Below are 19,674 nucleotides of genomic sequence, written 5' to 3' on the forward strand. Positions count from 1 at the left end.
ATTACAGTAATACAGGAGAAAAATACCTAAAGAGGAAAATAAGCACAAAATTGAAATTTGATGCCATAATTATTGGCTCTGTGTTCTGAAGAATGGAATTCCAACTTTGAAAAGACCATTTTGGTAGCGACAGACACCCCACACCAATCCCTACCTCATTCTTCCAGAGCCCACTGCTGGTCAGAGAGGAGGACACATTCATGCTTTAGGTCCAGATCCAACCACCAGTAAAGCTGTACATGATCTTAGAAGGACAGGACTTGGTCTCACACCATACCCACTGTCCCTATCCACACCCTCTTGCTCTAATTCCATTTAAACTGGAAACTCATATGAATGAGAACATAATGCCTTTATGGACTTCAGAGTAAATAGGAAAACATCACAAATCAAAAACTCTTCAAGAACTGACACCAAAGTCAAAGAAACATACACAGTATACAGAGTACTGCTAGCCAGTGCCACTCTAAACTCACCTCAAGGAGTTCAACCTGTTGAAACTCTGCAAGAAGTACAGATGTCAATAGTACTCAGGAAAGCAGCAGCTGCAGCAGCTGTTCTTTCAAGGCTAAATCAGAGCAGTTCTGCCAGCAAATATGAGAACTTAAAAGTCTACAATATTGCTTTTAGGTTGTTGTCTATTTTTTTAATTAACAACCATACCTACGGAGTATTGTCTCTATTAAGAATTAATTTGCAAGAAGATAGCAGACAATAATTTTCTCTTAAGTCCCAATTGTATCAACATTTAAGGTTGTGAGTTTTATCTGAAGAAGCATTTTACTTATATTTGGGGGGCCTTTTTTTCTTTGATGTATGGACCCCTAAGCATTTTCCAGTTGAAATCCAGAGCTCTACACAGATAATATTTGCAATAGCCTTACTTTTTATTATCTTTTTCTTCTTATGATACTAGTATCACATACTAGTGGAGTCTGAGGGGTTAAAGCATCCCTGTGAAGATCCAGCCTTGCTGGAGATTCACATGGAGGGACATGTTTCAGCAGAGATACAAACTGATAACTGCTCAATGAAGCTAAGAATTCAGGGCAGCCAGAGATAATGGTGGTTGCATCACCCCTGTATTAAGCTGACTAGTCACAGATGCTATGTTAGACTACTGCCGATGAGCAGTGACAAAAGAAAACACAATGCAGAACATTAGCTATTGAAGTGTATTTTATTGTACAATAATTTTCAATACAGAAAATGCAGTTCTTTTCAAACATATACAAAATTACAGTGGATGCAGTGATCTGTTCTTTCAAGGAAGAACAAAGTTCATGAACGCCACAGTTCTAATCATAAACAGTATAAAGTTTTTAAAGTTTTAACAATTTAGAGCCTTATATACATATATTGGCGTTATTAAAAGTTGGCGTGTGCAATTGGCACTGAATTTCTTCCCTGTACTAGTAAGAAAATACACCGCTATTTTAAACACTTCACTTCACTGTGGGAAACCTCAAGAGCTTGTGTCAATTGGTTTAATCGGCCACTTGATTAATATGATTAATTTCATATACACTCCCTCATGGCTCTAACTCAAAGGGCAGAAATTTTAGGAAATTGACTCCATTTTACAAACAATATAATGTATTTTCACCTACATACCAGATACAACTAAGCCAAATTCTCTTTAACCATAAGGAAGGTTTTCTCACAAAACAAGAAATGTGGAAGAAAAAAAAAACAGGCAATGATCAATAACAATGTTTCCACTCCTAGGGATATCAGTAAGAAAAGATTTGGCCAGATACTAATACCCTGGGAGAGAAATACTACAGTCTTTAGTTCTGTAAAAATGTTTCTTCAATCTGTAATAAGTCTGCACATGATCAGAGGGATAGCATCATACTATATCAAACCTGGAACAAGCAGTGGTAAGGGGCATCTGAACTGCAGATGAGATATTGGATTTATTTTTTTCATTGCTTATTACAGGTAAGAAACAATTTGGAATTAAGTTTCTTCCTATAATAATAAAGACTATAAAGTCTATAAAGAATATATGAGCAAATAACTTCCTTCTGTTTATGAATCGGGATCTTTCACTGAAGTCTTTTTAATTTACCTAGCATTGTTGTACAGCAGTAGGCTGGGGGAAAAAAAAGAAAACTTTTGTACAAGGACCTATACCTGAACAGATCGCCTGCTCTGGCACAGAATCTGTTAGCTGAACTGGGCATCTGCATCAGTGTACATCTGCATGATGCTCCATGAAGGAGTGGCCTGTATTTTCCTTGGAATACATTTTAACAGGCATACAGGTATAAACCTGTTACTTATTTTTCCTAAAATAACAGAGGATTTTGCAGTCAGTACAAAAATAGATAATGAAAATCATTTAATCCATGTTAGGCCATAATTGCATGTTTAAGAACAATTAACCAAATGTGCAGCATTAAAGCACAAATGTAAGCCACACAGTGGTTAGAACACTCTTTGATCACAACATTTCCAGAGTATCTCAACAGAAATTCTTGCCTCAGAAATGCACTATGCCACTATTAGAAAAGGTCAAAAACAATACAGGACAAAATAATACTTCCGTATCAACTGAAAAAAAATAATAATTTATTTACAGATTGTGAGGAAAGACATGAAAAGCCTTTCCTTTCTGAATAAATACATGTATTAAGGGTATACATCCACTAACTAAAAAAAATAGCTTTGTATAGTTAAATGAATAGTTCACAAGTACTATGTAAAACAATGAAAACATTTAAAGTACAATAGTGCAACCATGTCAGAGCATAAAGCTGATATTTGTCACTTTACATTTCAGGTAGAAGGCAAGGTAACTTTTTTAAAGCAGAACAATGGAAAACCTTAAATATTCATTATTTCCATGTATAAATACACGCTTTTGTTACTACATTTAAATAAATATTCTTTTCCAAGTTCTTTCTCTTTAACACAAATTCATTCTACCCGGTAGTATGTGAATCTTCAGACTTGATGGAGCCGATCATCATAGATTTCTAAAAACAGTTCCAACTGAGCTATAGCTATATCCCCATTCAGTAGTGCTTTTTCCAGTAATTTGAACATTGATCATAAAACTACTCCAAGGTAAAACTTTGTTATCAGTTTCCAACCCTGAATCCTATTTAAAAATAAAACACTGTTGCTTTACATGACACACATAAAAATTACATAGCTTACAAAAAGTGATTCGGTTTATACAGCTTGGCCAAATAACACAAGATTGATTTTGCTAGTTCAAATAAATGAGAAAAAGTATCCAAAATACCCATGGCCCAATTCAGGAGAGAGAAAAAATAAGTCCCTGAACTCATGTCCTTCAACCAAGTTCTCCACAGGGCACAGACCTTCACACACCATTCTGTACGAAAAGAATTTCAGGTGTGAAAGAAGTTACTGCACGTGCACACACATTGCTAACTTTAAAGATCTGAAAGCCACATTTGTAAGGGGCACTCTACAATGAATTACTCAGGTGAAGAGAAGAGGGTAGGGAGTGATCTTCCAGCAGACTACAGCTACTGAAATTAAATGATCTATCCAGCTACTGATAATTACCACAGCCAAATTGTTCTTGGCAGCAGCACATGGTATCAAAAAGGGGAAAGAGCTGTGTATTTTTACCTAGTGGTTTAGTTTTAAAATAAAAGGGGAGAATTAGATTCATTGTTAGAGGGAAATGTTTTACTCAGAGAGTGGTGAGGCACTGGAACAGATTGCTCTGGGTAGGTCTGGACGCCCCATCCCCAGAGGTAAAGGCCAGGTTGGATGGGGCCCTGAGCAGCCTCATCTGGTGTGGGTGGCAATCCTGCCTGTGGCAGACGGTCTCCTCCAGTCCAAGCCATTCTACGAGTCTACAATTCTATGATTGTTGATGATAGAAATACCTACAACTTCTGCTACATCATACGAATGTTGGGAACTATGACAAGCAGTAACAACTCAGATTTAAGAAATCCTTACACCTAAAACTATCATTCACTGCTGAGTATCTTGGAAATTTCTCACAGTCAGGCAACAATATCCTCATTAAGTGGCTGCCATTCATTCCAGCAATTTCTTTTAATGAACAGTTCATAGAGATGCTTGTGCGCATGCAGTAATTCTTTCACCTAAAACTTAAAAAATGCATAAAGAATATACATTATAACAGGCTCCTCTGTACCATTACAATCCCTCAATTAATGTCTGAATGAAAAGCTTTTGAAAAACACAGGAAAATTACAATCTACATCTCTCTATCACACTGTCAGTGATCTAGTCTAAACAAACAGAAAGGTACTGAAACATTAATTCATCTCATCCTCCATATCACAAGTATTATAGGTCTCTCTAGAATTTGGAACTGTAATGGTCCGTGCTAATGTTCCTTTCACTTTTGAGCTGTGTAGGATTAGAAATAAAGTCTACTTTTCATGTCCCAATCAAACCTCAACTCTTCAATTTAAATAAATTCTAACTCACTGCTGTAAAATTACGCCAATAGCCTACATACCTGCCACTGTCTTCTCCCAGTAAACCATCCCACTTTTTGACCTGAACTTGATTTACCTGTAATTAGGCAATCTTTTAATGGCCTAAGGTTTTCTTAGGAAATTCTTCATAAAGGTGTAAGTCAAGGCCAACAAAAAACTAGATACGCAGATATGAGCAAAAAGATTAAATTAAAGTTCTTGGCAGAACTTTTTTTCTTTTCCTGTGAGTGACATATGATACTGTCCTATCATGTTCTGTAAGAAATAATGAGCCCATAAAGAAACAAGCAGGTAAAGAAGATGAAATGTATTACAATATTTCATGCACTGATTACTGTAGCATTGATTCTGAGCTTGCTTCATTTAATTTTGTTGCCTAAGGTTAGTGAAAACAGAGACTAAGGGTCAAAGCAAGTGTATAAATATGAATTAGTAGAAAGAAGTGTCAGGATTTTTTTCCATGGTGTCCAACTTCTAAATACACAAATGTATAAATCCATAGTAAAAAGAATACATAATTTAAATCCTTCATTTTTCCTTTTTTTAAAAAAAAAAGTATACAATTTACTTATGTCAGGAAAAGTGTCTGTGACTTAAGCATTGCAACAGTTTTTCATGAGTGCTGATTTTTTGACAGGTGTCCCAGCCAGGTTGGTTACTGACCTCGTATCATCTTGATTATCACTTCGTTTTCTCACTTCACTGTGAAGAAAGAGAAAAAAAAACAACCACACAATAAAAATACCGTCAATTAATGTATTTTTATTGAAGCTCAAGTTCACTGTTTTGTTTCTTCCAGTATATCTTACACAGCTCAACATCACCTAACTCCCAGGAAAATATTAATACAATTTTTAGTGCACAGAGTCAACATGTCTTCTAAGGTTTCATTTGGGAAATTTATCAATATTTTCATACAAATCACTGTACATATTTCTGATATGTAAGAACTCCACAATGTTCTTTTTTTCCCCCTTTCTTTTGTTCATTTTTCTTTAATGCTTTTACTTCAGTACATTACCATAACAGGATGCATTCATAGCTGAAAATGAAAAACTAAACAACTGCAATTTCATGTATGAATTCATCCTTAGAGGAAAAACAAAAACTGGATGTTTTGTACGCAGACTTAAAAGTTGTGTATGTATGAGAAATTCTGTATCTTTGCAGGGCCACTGTGATAGAGCCTCCCAGAAACTCAAAAGCAAGTTCTAGAATTTCTTCCTACCTCGTCTATGTATTAAATCTATATATATGCATAATTTAAGTCCTCCTTGTATCAGTAGAATAAATTCATGAAGTTTCATTCAGAGCATCACATTATTCAAGAAAACAAACAATAGGAGAAAGGAATCCTACAAAGAGGTAACAGGTTAGTCAGGAGGACTACCTGCTGTAATGATTTTTTTTTTAGAATTTTTTTTTACTTCAAAATAAAATTTTTCTTTCAAATAATAACTATTACTAAACTCAAGAAACTGCAGCCAACCACTCCAGACCAAGGCTCTAGGGAATATCTCAAGCATTTAAGGAACTATGAGCCTACCAAAGAAAAAAAAATTTTGGAGGTTCTGAAAAGAAATGTACAATTGCCAAAACATTTTTATCCTTGAGACAGTTAAACAAATCTATCATGTTTAAATATTAGAGAGAATTTTCCAACTGTGATTAATGTTATGTAACTGTGTTATGTAAGCTCTCTAATTTTATAAGTCACAGATTCCTGGAAATGAGTCATTTAAATCAGCAATTAATGTTGACACTAACAGAAAAATAAAACACCTGTGCTCTTGCAGTATCTCCAGTGGAGCTGTTTTCTTGGAAATACATGTGCTCTTGAAAATCAAATATGAAGAAGCAATAATGCTCTCCAAAAAGCCAGTATTTTTACTCAGGCCACGTTTTAACACTGAATAAACAAATACTGACCAGATGTCATAAAGTTTGATTATTGCATGAGCTAAGTCAAAAAATAAAATTAATACAGTTGTAATTCTAGCCTTGAGTACCTTGAGTTAAACTGAAAAATCTGAGCTTGAGGACTTCCTACTGCCAGCCTTTCAAAATAATGTAGCACAGAACAGACTGGAAAAGTTGTAAAAGTGTAATGTTTGACTCACACTTCACCACAGAAATACCACATTGCTAAATGGATGTAATGCTGAGTTCTGTCTTCTAAATGACTTAGAGAAAGTGACACCAAAGATAATACATGAGATTAGAGTGATCAATATTAAAACTGAATGTGTATTAATAGATAAGAATTAAGAGTTAATTATATGCATAATTGTAAGTATTAGAAATTGATCTACGTATATGAAAGAATTAAGAAAGTAAATCCATGTACCATTAAACATATTATTGATTCACCAACCAAGTTCTAAAATCGTTAGGTCCATAACTAAGCTCAAATTTAAATATCAGTAAATAAGACAACCATGTAACATTTGAAAGCAAAACCGTTGATTATACTGAGAATAAAACCCACCTCGCACTTATCTATAAAGATTTAATATGGCATTCCTTTTTTAATTTCATATGTTGAACTTGATGTTGGTACAATTTTAAATACGTACATGCATGGCTTTGTATGTAAATTTATATACAATGCCCATTTTATAAAATATATCCAGCTGTGCTTATTTGAAAATAGAAACATGACTACTTACCGAGCAAGATGAAGAACTGCTTCTACAATATTAGCTCCATCTTTAGCACTTGTTTCACAGAATAAAGCATTATAAGTCTGTAAGCAAAAAATAAAATATTAAGCCAACTCATCTGAAATTGAGCTGGTTTGTATACGTATATTTAATTAAACATTGTTTCCTCAATAATGAAAGGAGTAATTACACATGCATTTAAATGAATGGGATTTCCTCTGGTATGCCTCATTCTCCAATATATTCACTTCAGTTAAAAACATATAATAGGCTCAATGTCTGAACTCAATCTTTTTGTCCAGAAGACTCCAAAATAGAAATACTTCCTAGGACAGGTTACTGAATTCAATCTGTTAGCTACTCATAATCTACATAATTCCAGTATTCTTGATCAACTTACAGCTTAACCAGAAACTTAACTCCATAATTATCAGCCATGCTACCTGCCTGGATACAACAAATTGTACATTTGATACACAAGAACTCTCTACATTCCTTATTTTTTTTTTCCTTTTGCAGGATTTGTAATATGTACATCTCTTATCCAAAATAAAAATATGAAAAAATATTGTCCATGCTGTTTATCACAGGGCGTTCCTCTTTTTCTTTCCGTAGACATGGCAGAAATGCAAACCAGTCTCTCAAAGGTGAAAGTATTCCACTTAAGAGCTAATAGGAACAATAAAAATGGTGTTTCTTAATATGTTTACAGTAAAAGGAGGACCGGAGTTAACATTAGTTCGTTACTTGACAAGGATGGTCACCTCACAAACAGGGACATAGATAAAGCAGACTTTTCATGTCTTCTTTGCCTCTGTCTTCAACATTAATGATTAGCGCTGGACTCCCTGCAGCCCTGAGGTGGAGGACCACAACTGCAGCAATGATAAACACCCATTCAGCCTGAAACTTGTGCACAACTTGCTGCTCCAGATAGATGCATGTAAGTCCAGGGAACTCAGAGAGCTGTCTGATGTCATTTCAAGACCTCCATCAACTATTTTTCAGTGATCTTTGGAGTCTGGAGAGGTGCTACTCAACTGAAAGTTAATAGATGTTCTTCCAGTTTTCAAGAACAGCGAAAGAAAGAAGACCCAGATAATTTACTACAGGTCTGCCAGTCTCATTTCAGAGACTAATAAAATGATAGAGACTATTCTGTTTCAAGTTACAGACAAACATTCAAAAGGCAAGGCAGTCATTAGTCATAGCCAACACGGGTTCACAGCGTTAAAGTCCTGTTTAGCAAGCTTACTTTCTTTTCATGACACAACTACCTCCAAGGAAAGACAGTTGATTTTTTGGTTTCCAGAAAGCTTCCAATACCATATCTCACAATACCAAAATGTCCAGTATACAGATAGAGAAAAACATAATGTAACCCTGGATATAAGAACAGACTGGGGGACAAGAGTCTGGAGAGAAGCCCCATGGAAAGAGACCTAGGGGTTCTGGTTGACAGCAAGTTGAACATAAGTCAGCAGTGTGCCCTGGCAGGACAAAGAAACAACCATACCCTGTGGTGCACCACCCCAGCACTACCAGCAGGCGAGGGGAGCAGTTGTCTACTCTGCTCTATGTCATGCGGCCCCACCTCCAGCACTGGGTACAGGTGCGGCATCATTACATTAAGAAAGATATAAACTTGTTAGAGTTTAGAAGAGCAAGATGGTGAAGAGTCTAGAGGAGCAGAACTATTTGGAGTGGCTGAGGTCCCTGGGTTTGTTTAGCATAGAAAGGAGGAGGCTGAGGGGAGGCCTCATGGCAGCCTACAGCTCCTCACAGGGAGTAGAGGGGCAGCACTGAGCATTGCTCTCTGGTGATTGTGACAGGATCCAAGGGAAAGGCATGGAGCTACATCGCATGAAGTTCATATTGGCACATTTGGTCTGGATGAGATGGAGTTAACTTTCCCCACAGCAGCCCATATTTTGTTGTGCTCTGTATTTGTAGCTAGAACAGTGTTGGTATCACACCAATGTTTTGTTATTGGTGACCAATGCTGGCACAGCATAAATACTATCTCCAAATTACTCCAAGCAAAACCAGTAGGTTGAGGGCAGCTGACCCAAACAAAATAAAAGGATACGTCATGCCATGCCATATGTCATACTCGGCAATAAAATCAGGAAAAAAGGGGAAAGGGATGGCGTCAGGCTGGAGGGGACCTCTCTTTATGAAAAAGTCTGTCCTCCCAAACAACTGCTATGTATATTGAGGCCCTGCTTCCCAAGACATGCCCATTCTCCTAGTCCATTCACCTTCCAAACATGAAGACCAAGAAGAATATCCCAGAAAATAATAATGTTCAGCTCAGCTGCACTGAAACAAAATTTAGCTCAGCAAGCACCACCAAAACAAAAAAAGCTTTCATGAAAAATGTCCACGAATCCTAATAACTAGATCTGAACAAGTGACCAGTAAATGACTTCTGTTTACAAGTTATTCACAGTTTTCAGATTAAGTTATTAAAACCATTTTATACTGAAAAGAGAGCCACAGATCTTACCATAGCCAGCTTTTCCCCATAGTTTATAGGTACACATTTTTGTCCTTGTTCTGTAACTGCTTGGCGAAGATCTGCTTTGTTTCCTACCACCATAATTGGAATATTCTCATGAGTTGCATCCTGTAAAGAAATTGTTTCCTTATTGCTAGAATTCTCAGAATAAAAAAAAGTTAACTAGCATCATGTCATAATGACATCCTTCCCACAAAAATTCTTATGCACTACCAAAAAACACATAATTTTATATGTTATATAACTGTTCAGAGATAGTACATACTTCAAGAAGCCAGTTTAAACATCAGCCTGCATAGATGTGCATCCATACGCATAAACCCTGTTACACAACCATGAATTTAATGTTCTAGCGGAAACAGTTGTTATATCTAAATGCTTTATGACAAAACTACTGTGGGAAGACTGATCAACTGCTATAGTATTATTAAAAAAAAAAAACCTGCCTTAAGAAGAGGAATTTTGCTAACAGTTTCCTTCCAATTAAACAACTGAGGTACAAAAGAAAAATTCTTTTCATCAAATTCAAGTCTGTATTAAAATAAACAAGTAGTAGCAGAGAGAAATACTGAAAATTTCAATTGGAGAATGGCTAGTTTACAGAATTTAATATACTGATTTAAAATGCAGAAGCTCCAAGGAATAGCCAAGCTATCCAGGAAGGTAACTGAAATGGGCTCTCATGCTTCTTCCAATAGGAAGTGAATGGGAACAGTGATAGTCTTCATATAAAAAATGCATTCATTTTAACACTATGCATATCAGAATATACTTTAATACCATTAGAACTTCCATTTAGCTTGTACTTCCACAAGAGACTGCAGTTTGGCTAATTCCTGAGTTACTCAAGTTTTACCTATTAAACAAAACAATCTAAAAGGTATCTGGAATTCTAAAGCAAAGAGTAAGCTTTTCATGCTTACTTTCTTCAGACAGTCAGACATTAGAGCAATGAAACATAGTTTTAAAGTTGCAGGTATTTAAGGTACTTACCCCAATCATATCGACCCATTCTCGCACATTAAGAAAGCTTTTTTCACATGTTACATCATATAAGAGTAAGACGCCATCAGCTCTTCTGAAGTACGATTTAGCAATACTTCGGAATCTTTTAGGAAAACAAAAAAAAGACCTGTGTAAGGCTGGGGAGTTATATTGCAGAATGCAGCAGAGAGGATTACTGTGCTACATTTGAAAAAAATATAAAGCAATTAATTTCCAGGAATTAATTCCAGGAATTAATTCATCAGTTATAATCATCTTCTCTAATTCACAGAGCACAGTCTACTTAGCAACTGTACAACAACTAGGTAATTACATTACATATTAAAATATCCTTCACAAACTTATTATGTGGGAGGAGAATGACTGTGTCTCCAACTTCCTATGACACTGTTTTAGGCAAAAGTAAACATACACAGCCTAGTACAGAGCTCTGCCACTGAACAGATAAAACGGACTTGGACTTGTCCTGTTCGGTGTCTTTATTGATGACCTACTGAGTACACCATCAGTAAGTTCATAGATGACACCAAGTTGGCAGTCTGGGGGTAGCAAGTCCCTGCAGAGAGATCTGGACAGGCTGGATAGCTGGGCTGAGGCCAATGGGATGAAGTTCAACAAGACCAAGTGCAGAGTCCTGCACTTTGGCCACAACAACCCCAGACAATGCTACAGGCTTGGGGCAGAGTGGCTGGAAGATTGTGCACAGGAAACAGACCTGGGAGTGTCTGTTGACTCTCAGCTGAACATGAGCCAGCAGTGTGCCCAGGTGGCCAAGAAGGCCAATGGCATTCTGGCTTGTATCAGAAATAGTGCTGTCAGCAGGAGCAGAGAAGTGATCATCCCTCTGAACTCAGCACTGCAAGGTCACGCTTCGAGTACTGTGTTCAGTTTTGGGCCCCTCATGCAGGAAAAGACATTGAGGCCCTGGAGAGTGTTCAAAGGGCAATGAAACTAGTGAAGGGTCTGGAGCACAGGCCTTATAAGGAGCAGCTCAGGGAGCTGGAATTGTTCAGTCTGGAGAAGAGGAGGCTCAGCAGTGACCTTATCACCCTCTACAACTACCTGAAGGGAGGGTGTAGTGAGGTGGGAGTCGGCCTCTTCTCCCATGTAACTAGCAATAGGACTAGAGGGAATGGCCTCAAGTAGCACCAGAGGTGGTTCAGGCTGGATATTAAGCAGTACTTCTTCTCTGAGAGAGAGGACAGGCACTGGAACGGGCTGCTCAGGGTCAGCAACCCAAGAGATGTTCAAGAAACATTGAGATGTTGCAGTGAGGACATGGTTTAGTGGAAAAATATTGGTGATAGGTGGACAGTTGGACTGGACAGGTGGACTGGATGATCATAGAGGTCTTTTCCAAACTTGGTGATTCTATGATTCTATGACTTCCAAGATCTTAGATTAAACTCTTTATAGGCCCTACAAGATGTCAGTAAAGTAATGGCTCTGTAAGTAAGTGACATAGGATTTTGTGAAAGCTCTGTGTAGAAAATTGAAGAACATTAGTAGCATAGTCAGTAATCTGCAAAATTCTCCTATATGATTTTTGAGTTTCTGGGAGAAGAAAGATTTTTCATATGCTTAATGCAATGCAAATCAGGATGAGGAATTTCAAGGAAAATATATACGTAAAGAGTATCTCAAATATAAACCTGTCAGAAATACACATCTGTAAGAACAAAGACAGCAAGAGGATAAAAATGGAAGAATCGGTTTACATCTACTCCATATTTTTGTGTTGCAGGAGAAGGACACATGAATCTAATTAATGCTGTGTTGAACCTCATCTAGTTCTCTCCGTGGAAAGATTATCTCAGGCATCACCAAAGCTAACAAATAAATATTCCACCTGTCTCAAATTCTCAGCTGCGCACAGTTACATCTTCCTACACACATCTACATACAGTCATAATGATTTATTTACAATCAGTACACGTTGTACTTATTGGATTTTTTTCACCTAGATGAAAAAATTCAAATTTAATTTAGAAAAAAACCCAAAACATTGGAATGACTTAAGTTGCAGGTAATCACTAACCTCTCCTGCCCAGCTGTGTCCCACAGTTGTAGCACTGTAGGTTCTCCATCAACAATTAGCCTTTTCATTTGAAAATCGACACCTGAAAAGAATAATTTTATATAGTCTAATAAAAAAAATTAACAACCTTAAAAATCCACAGAAAGTTAAATGTTATGCTGCATATAAGAGGATATAGCAGTTATTTCAAACTACATTGCTTGTACTAGATAAAGAGATTCAGTCAAATAGCTCTGAACTGCAATAATCCCCTGAATGTGGAAACATGTATTTCATTTGTCTTTAGAAAAACATTTGAAGGAATATTTGAACCAGACATTTTCCCAGAAGCACTGGCACAAGTTTAGCATTATGATCAACAAACAAGATCCCTTTGTGCTTCATTTTGCAAAACACATCCATAGGTGAAAATGTTTTATAAGACAGACTTTATTTCAAATCCCAACAAAGGAAAAAATAAATTATAACATAACAAAATCCTAAGTTTGAGCCAATAAAACAAATACATAACTATGACTTGACTGGAAAGCAAAAATTCAGTCTTTGGAAACAGTAAGTTAAGTTTGTTATCTTGCATTTAGAACGATATACACAATAAGCCAGTCAGAAATCCCTCCACCTTCAATAACACTTTGAAGAAATGGAGATAAAGAACAATACATGAGACATCACAGGATATCATGAAAAACTAGAGAATTAGAAGACCAGACAGCCACAAAAACTGTGAAAAAGCCTGGACATACATTCCAAGTTCATTACATTGAAACTCCCTTTATTGGTACTTTGATTTGTTCAGCAACAGACTTTGAGCTTTACAAAGAGTAACTACATCAGAGCACTATCCCATTATCCACTCCAAAAAACAGTTGGGCAGTTCTAAGCTTTAATGCTCAGTTAGAGCTTACCACCTAAAAACTGCAAGTCTACTCAGGAAAATCTAGTAATCATAGGGGGTAGTCTTTTCATCCACTACCTTTGCATAACAAGAGTAATATTCACTTTAGTATTTAAGAAGAAGAACAACTGTACCGAGGGTTGCACTGGTACTGCCTCTAAACTCATTCTTGCAAAGTCTCATAAGGAAACTAGATTTTCCCACTGCTGCATCTCCAGCAAGAACAATCTTGTAAGCCTTCTCTGAACTTGGGCATTTTGGAGTGCATTCTGTAGCATCTGACTGGAAAAAAAAAAAAAAAAAGAAACCACCTGGTTCACCTCATATAAAGCTATTTAAAATACTTTATATAGTATTTTAAAAAATAGCTTTTTATTTTCTCTTTCCCTAGAGAACTGGTTACCTGAGGAGTCAGAGCAGATATGTACTTCCTTGTTGAAGCAACTGAGCTGCTTCGACTTACTGGTCTTGAGGGCTTCCAGTCTAATACTGTACTGCTGTTATCAGGACTGTATGCTTCTTCATCCCTGATCTCAGGAACCTGAAAGTATAAGTCAATATGTTAGGTTCAGTGCAAAAATATGCCTTCTGCCTGCAATGACACAGCTAAGACTGACTGAAACCTTTGTTTTTAATAGTTTGGATTAAATAAAGAACCTAACTCAACCGTACGATTCCAGCTGAAACTGTGATTTTTCTCTTCTTCCTTGTGAAAATCTAAACAGCTGTCTTAAGTCACATACTCTCCAAACTAACTAAATAAAACTAATAGCCACTTCTACAGCAAGTTCAAAGGAGAATTCTAAAGAGGATGCATTTCAATATTCTCCCACACATTCCTATTTGTACCCTGAAAACACTACCAAATTCTGAAGAATATGAACTTCTTGTTTCTATGAACTTTTTTGCCTTTCTATGATGGAGTGATGGCATTGGTGGACAAAGGAAGGGCAACTGATGTAGACTACCTGAACTTGTGCAAGGCCTTTGACATGGTCCCACATCATGTCCTTATCTCTAAATTGGAAAGATACGGATTTGAAGGGTGGACTACTAAGTGGATAAAGAATTGGCTGGATGCTTCTAAGCAGAGAGTTGTCATCAATTGTTCTACATCATGTAGAAACCAGTCATGAGCAATGACCCTCAGGGTTCCGTCCTCGAACAAGTGCTCTTCAAGATTTTTGTCAGTGACTTAGACTGTGAGACTGAGTGTACCCTCAGTAATTTTGCTGATGACACTAAGCTGAGTGGTGCAGTCAATAAAAAAGAAGAAGGAGATGCCATACAGAGAGACCTAGACAGGCTTGAAAAGTGGGACCACAAGAACCTAATGAGGTTCAATAAAGCCAGGTGGCAGGGTCAGGACAACCCTAGATATGAGTACAGACCGGGAGATGAATTCCTTGATAGCAGCCCTTGCCGAGAAGGATTTAGGGGTCCTGGTAGATGAAAAACTTAAAATGAGCTAGCAGTGTGGACTTGAAGCCTGGAAGGTCAACTATATCCTGGGCTGCATAAAAAAAAAGGTAGACCAGCAGGGAGAGGGAGGTGACTGTCTACGTCTGTTCTGCCCTTGTGAGGCCCCATCTGCAGTACTGTGTCCAGGGCTGGGGCCCCCAGCACAGGAAGGATGCAGAACTGTTGGAGCAGGTCCAGAGGAGGGACACAAAGATGATCAGAGGACTGGAGCACCTCTGCTATGAAAGGCTGAGGGAGCTGGGATTGTTTCACTTGGAGAAGTGACTCTGGGGAGATCTCATTGCAATTTTCCAGTACTTGAAAGGAGCTTACTAACATGACGGGGATCAACTTTTTACACAGGTATATAGTGATAGGACAGAGGGGGAAGGGATTTAAACTAAAGAAGAAGAAGCTTAAGTTAGATGTTAGGAAGAAATCCTTCACTCAGAGAGAAGGTGGTAAGGCACTGGAACAGGCTGCCCAAAGAATCTGTGGATAACCCTGCCCGGCGGTGTTCAAGGCCAGGCTTGATGGATTTCTGGGCAGTCTGATCTAGTGGTTGGCAGTCCTGCCGATGGCACACGGGTTGGAACTAGATGATCTTTGAAGTCCCCAACCCACTATGATTCTGTGGTTCCAGATACAAATGGTACCACATTTGCTGTCTATTACAGCCTATGTTCTGTCCTTAAATGTGTTGGCTGTTTGGGACACACACTTTCAGTACAGTTTCCAGGTGAAGAAAATTTCCATCGGGAAAATTTCAACTTTGAAAGTAACTGAAAAAAGCAGTAATTTCATAGCTTATTAAACAAAAAAACAAGAGTTTCCCTACAAGACTTTACTCTCTGTGTTATTAATGTCAAGCTCTCATATATGTGATTTTTTCATTCACTGCTATAGCATAGTAAAATAAAACTGAACTGAAAGCTATTTTACTTCTATAGTACCTGCTTTTAAATCATTAGAAAAAGATCTCCTTTTTTTAACTGTTTAACAATTTTCAAAAATACTAAATATACCTTAAAAATGAAGTATTCCTTCAACAGTCTATCAAAAGAAATCAAAACATGTATTTTCTTTTAAAGGAGTAACTAAGAATGTTACAAAAGTCAACCTCTAATTTTACTTAAATACACACACCCCACATACTCAGTTCTAAATGGCCAGTGGGCAAAGATTGACCTAATTCTTGCCTCCAGCCAAAGGTGTTTCTTAGACTTACATCTGTATCAGAAGCATCACCACCATAGTTCTCTTGCATACACTGTGGTCTTTGAAAAATTCTTTGATGCCTGTATTCTACCTCTGAATCATATTCATTTGAATCTCTCAGGGTAGACAAACCACTGTCAAAACAGCTCTCAGGTAAGCTGTCAATTTCACAGTTTATTCTTTGCATGGGGTCACAAAGGGCTAAAGAATCGTAATCTTCATCCACACAAGAAGAATGAGATGACCTAAAAAGTATTGAAAAACAATAAAACAAATAGATTTTATTACACTTTTTTCCAACAAAATCTACACCATTCTGTAATGCTGAATACCTATAAATGCTAACCGTAACATTTAATACATATGGTACTACCTTATTTTGCTTTTATAATTTTTTTTTATCATAGTTCTTGGATGCTCAGATTATAAACTTTATGCATAAATCTCAGTAAGAGTGTTTGTTTATTTATATGTCAAAAAGAATCAGTTTTGCTCTGTCCTGTGGGAAAGGATGTGAAGCACTTCACTGCTACGGTAGACAATATCAACAACAGTCTATAAAGATTGGTGCCAGAGAGGCTGGGATGTTCCAGTGCACAACACAGAAAAGCCAAGATATAGGGTCGTTATGGAATTCATTGTACCATGCAATAACATGCTGAACTGTATAGTTTCCATCTTTGCAGGCTAATGAATAAAGATAGTCTCGGCTGGTCCCTGGCTCAATCCCGGGTTTCGGCACCATTTGTTACAGAACTCCAGCGACCCTTTTAGTATTATTCTTGCACGTAGAGAACCAAAACCCGGTCCTGGCCAAATACCACACACAGTATCAATATGATATGCAGCAAAATGGCCTTTATTGGTAAAAGCTACGGAACTATATAGTATTTCTTATCTTTTTACTAGACTGTTCCAGAAGCTCACGCGGGGCTCCTGGCCAAATTACTGAATCTCCCGCTTCTGACCTGTCACTTCCGAAAGGCCATATACGGAGTTATTATACACCTTGTTATGAAAACAAAGAAGGATGGCCTCTCCTTCTTACAACACGGGTTCAAGTAAAGTAGGTGAACCAATAGCAAGCATATGGGGAAGGGCCTTCCGCCTTACAGCCCAAGCTCTGTTATTCACCTAATACACAACAGATAGGAACAAGCACTATCTATGTTGTGGAATATCATAGTATTCATGCTCTTTGTATTCACATATCTGCTAGCCTATAGAAAATCAGTGAAATACAAATGAAGGGTGCACACTACAGCAAAGTCAAGTTTGCTAGGCATTTACTGGAATAAAAGCCTTTTTTACTGAATTTTCAGCCTCCCTGAAGGAGGGATTCAATACTAGGAATTTCATATGCACTTCAAGCAAGTTAGATCTAGGTGCACTGTAGAGCTAAAGAAGAAAAAATGTACTTACTAATGTAAATTGCTTAGAACATGTTTGAATACAAATCAGTATTTCATAATGCTGATCTGCTATCAGGAGACCAACTATTGAAAATTAGCAGATTTTGAGACATTCATATCTCTTTCTGTCTTTTGATACTACTAAATCATGCCAAGTAACATGCCTAATCATGCCTATTAAGTTTTATTCCTACCACATAAACTCACTTCTGAAGTAGCTTGGAAGGACACCACTAAACTGAGAGGTCTTGGGGAAGGATGAGGATGGGGGATGGGGAAGAAGGGGCTCTAGGGAGCAGCAACTAGCCCGGGGCTCTCTGGTGGATGGTGACTCTTCAACACCAATGTGGAAATCGAGAGCCCCTGCTGCGCTGCCAATGGATATAGCAACGTCTCCGGGCAAGCATGATGCTAAAGGGCTTGCCCCAGGTCTGATGGAGGTGGATCCACCTCCATTGGTTCATCCTCTGGAGGAAGGTCCACCTCCATGGGTTCAGCGTCACTCTCTGGTGGGTCTACTTCCACTGGCTCAGGCTTGCTGCTGCTCTCTAAAAGCCAAAGCTTCTTTGGTGGAGGAGGATCCATCCCCCTCAGGATCAGTATTTGTAGCAGTTGGCAGGGAGGTGGATCATGACATCATAAGGCCATGGTGATGTGACCCTAAGAGTGTCCCATGACAACCAAAACATGGCTGTGTTGGGTGAAGGGAGGCTCTGGTCTAAGAGTTGCCCTGCTTGTCACCAATGGGATTCTGCAGGGCTCCATTTTAAGGCCATTTCTCTTTAATGTTTTCACTGTTGATTCCAATAAAGATCTGGAAGCTGTATTAAGTAAATTTGTGGATGATGCTAAGCTGGGAGGAGTGTTGACTCCCTTGAGGGTAGAGAGGCCTTGCACCAAGATCTGGACAAATTTGAGGGTGGTCATCATCTGCATGAAGAAGAGCAAGTGCTGGGTTCTGCACCTGGGAAGGGGCAGCCCTGGCTCTACGTGCAGACGGAGGCAAGGGGCTGGACAGCAGCCCCACAAAAAAGGGATCTGGGTGTTCTGGTTGGTGGCAACTTGAATCTGAGCTGGCAGTGCACCCTGGCAGCCAGAAGGGTCAACCGTACCCTGGGGTGTGTCAGGCCCAGCACTGCCGGATGAGGGAGGCAGCTGTCCCACTCCACTCTTTGCTGTTCGGCCTCACCTCCAGCCCTGGCTGCAGGTTTGGGTGCCACAACATAAGATGCTATTAGAGAGCATCCAAAAGAGGGCTAGAGAGATGGGGAAGGGTCTGAGGGCACGATGTGTGAGGAGCTGTGTTCTTTGGTTGTCCAGGAAGGGGAGAAACAGGTGGGGATTAGGGACAGGTTCTTCACCAGAGGGCGATGGGCATGGAACAGGCTACCCAGGGCAGTGGGCATGGCCACAAGCTGCTGCAGCTGAAGGGCCATTTGCATTTGGGTAGTCCTTTGTGGAGCCAGGGGTTGGACTTGATGATCCTTGTGGGTCCCTTCCAACTTGGGATATTCTATGATTCTATATTCGAAACATCCAGAGAGATTAGTTAATTCTTCCCTCACTTCAGAAAATTTTTCAGTCTAATATGCAACTTAGATACAATTGCCTCTCTCAACATTTCTCAACAGGGGGAAATAGGTATTATCTGTATTCAGCAGAAGCAATCAGTTTGTGACAAGTAAAGTTTTATAGCCTGCAAACACATGGAGATAGCAGAATAGTGGTACTGAACAAATGTGGACATTATTAGTGCAAAGCAGAAGCCAGCTTAATCCCTGCCAAAGATTTTCATCTCACTGGAAAAATATAAAAGGCTACTATCAACTCTAACTCCTGTAGGATTTGAAGTAACACAAAAAGAACAACAAGATAAAAGAATTTATCAATTGAGTAAGGACACACTTCCAGTTATTTAAAAAAATAAAAATAAAATGTTTCACAAAATAGCAAGATCTAGAGCACTCAACATTGGATCCAGAGCTCTGTGATGTCAAT

General features: G+C 38.3%; 1 protein-coding gene across 2 annotated transcripts in view; it reads right to left on the reverse strand.

Moving 5' to 3' along the window:
• The window catches only part of RASEF (RAS and EF-hand domain containing), a 41,989-nt gene continuing 23,476 nt past the window's right edge, over positions 1,162 to 19,674 (reverse strand). The window contains exons 10-18 of one of the 2 annotated variants that reach the window (XM_021381047.1): positions 16,275 to 16,509; positions 13,989 to 14,126; positions 13,720 to 13,867; positions 12,691 to 12,772; positions 10,641 to 10,755; positions 9,636 to 9,755; positions 7,133 to 7,209; positions 5,127 to 5,165; positions 1,162 to 4,106 (exon numbers count right to left, since the gene is read on the reverse strand). In XM_021381047.1, the coding sequence (XP_021236722.1) occupies positions 4,097 to 4,106; positions 5,127 to 5,165; positions 7,133 to 7,209; positions 9,636 to 9,755; positions 10,641 to 10,755; positions 12,691 to 12,772; positions 13,720 to 13,867; positions 13,989 to 14,126; positions 16,275 to 16,509 (964 nt within the window). In that variant the 3' untranslated portion in view covers positions 1,162 to 4,096. Of the gene's footprint in view, positions 5,166 to 7,132; positions 7,210 to 9,635; positions 9,756 to 10,640; positions 10,756 to 12,690; positions 12,773 to 13,719; positions 13,868 to 13,988; positions 14,127 to 16,274; positions 16,510 to 19,674 lie in introns of both variants that reach the window. The other variant, XM_021381046.1, reaches the window with a different exon arrangement.

Source organism: Numida meleagris, chromosome Z (assembly GCF_002078875.1).
Source record: "Numida meleagris isolate 19003 breed g44 Domestic line chromosome Z, NumMel1.0, whole genome shotgun sequence".
NCBI classification, from domain to species: domain Eukaryota; kingdom Metazoa; phylum Chordata; class Aves; order Galliformes; family Numididae; genus Numida; species Numida meleagris.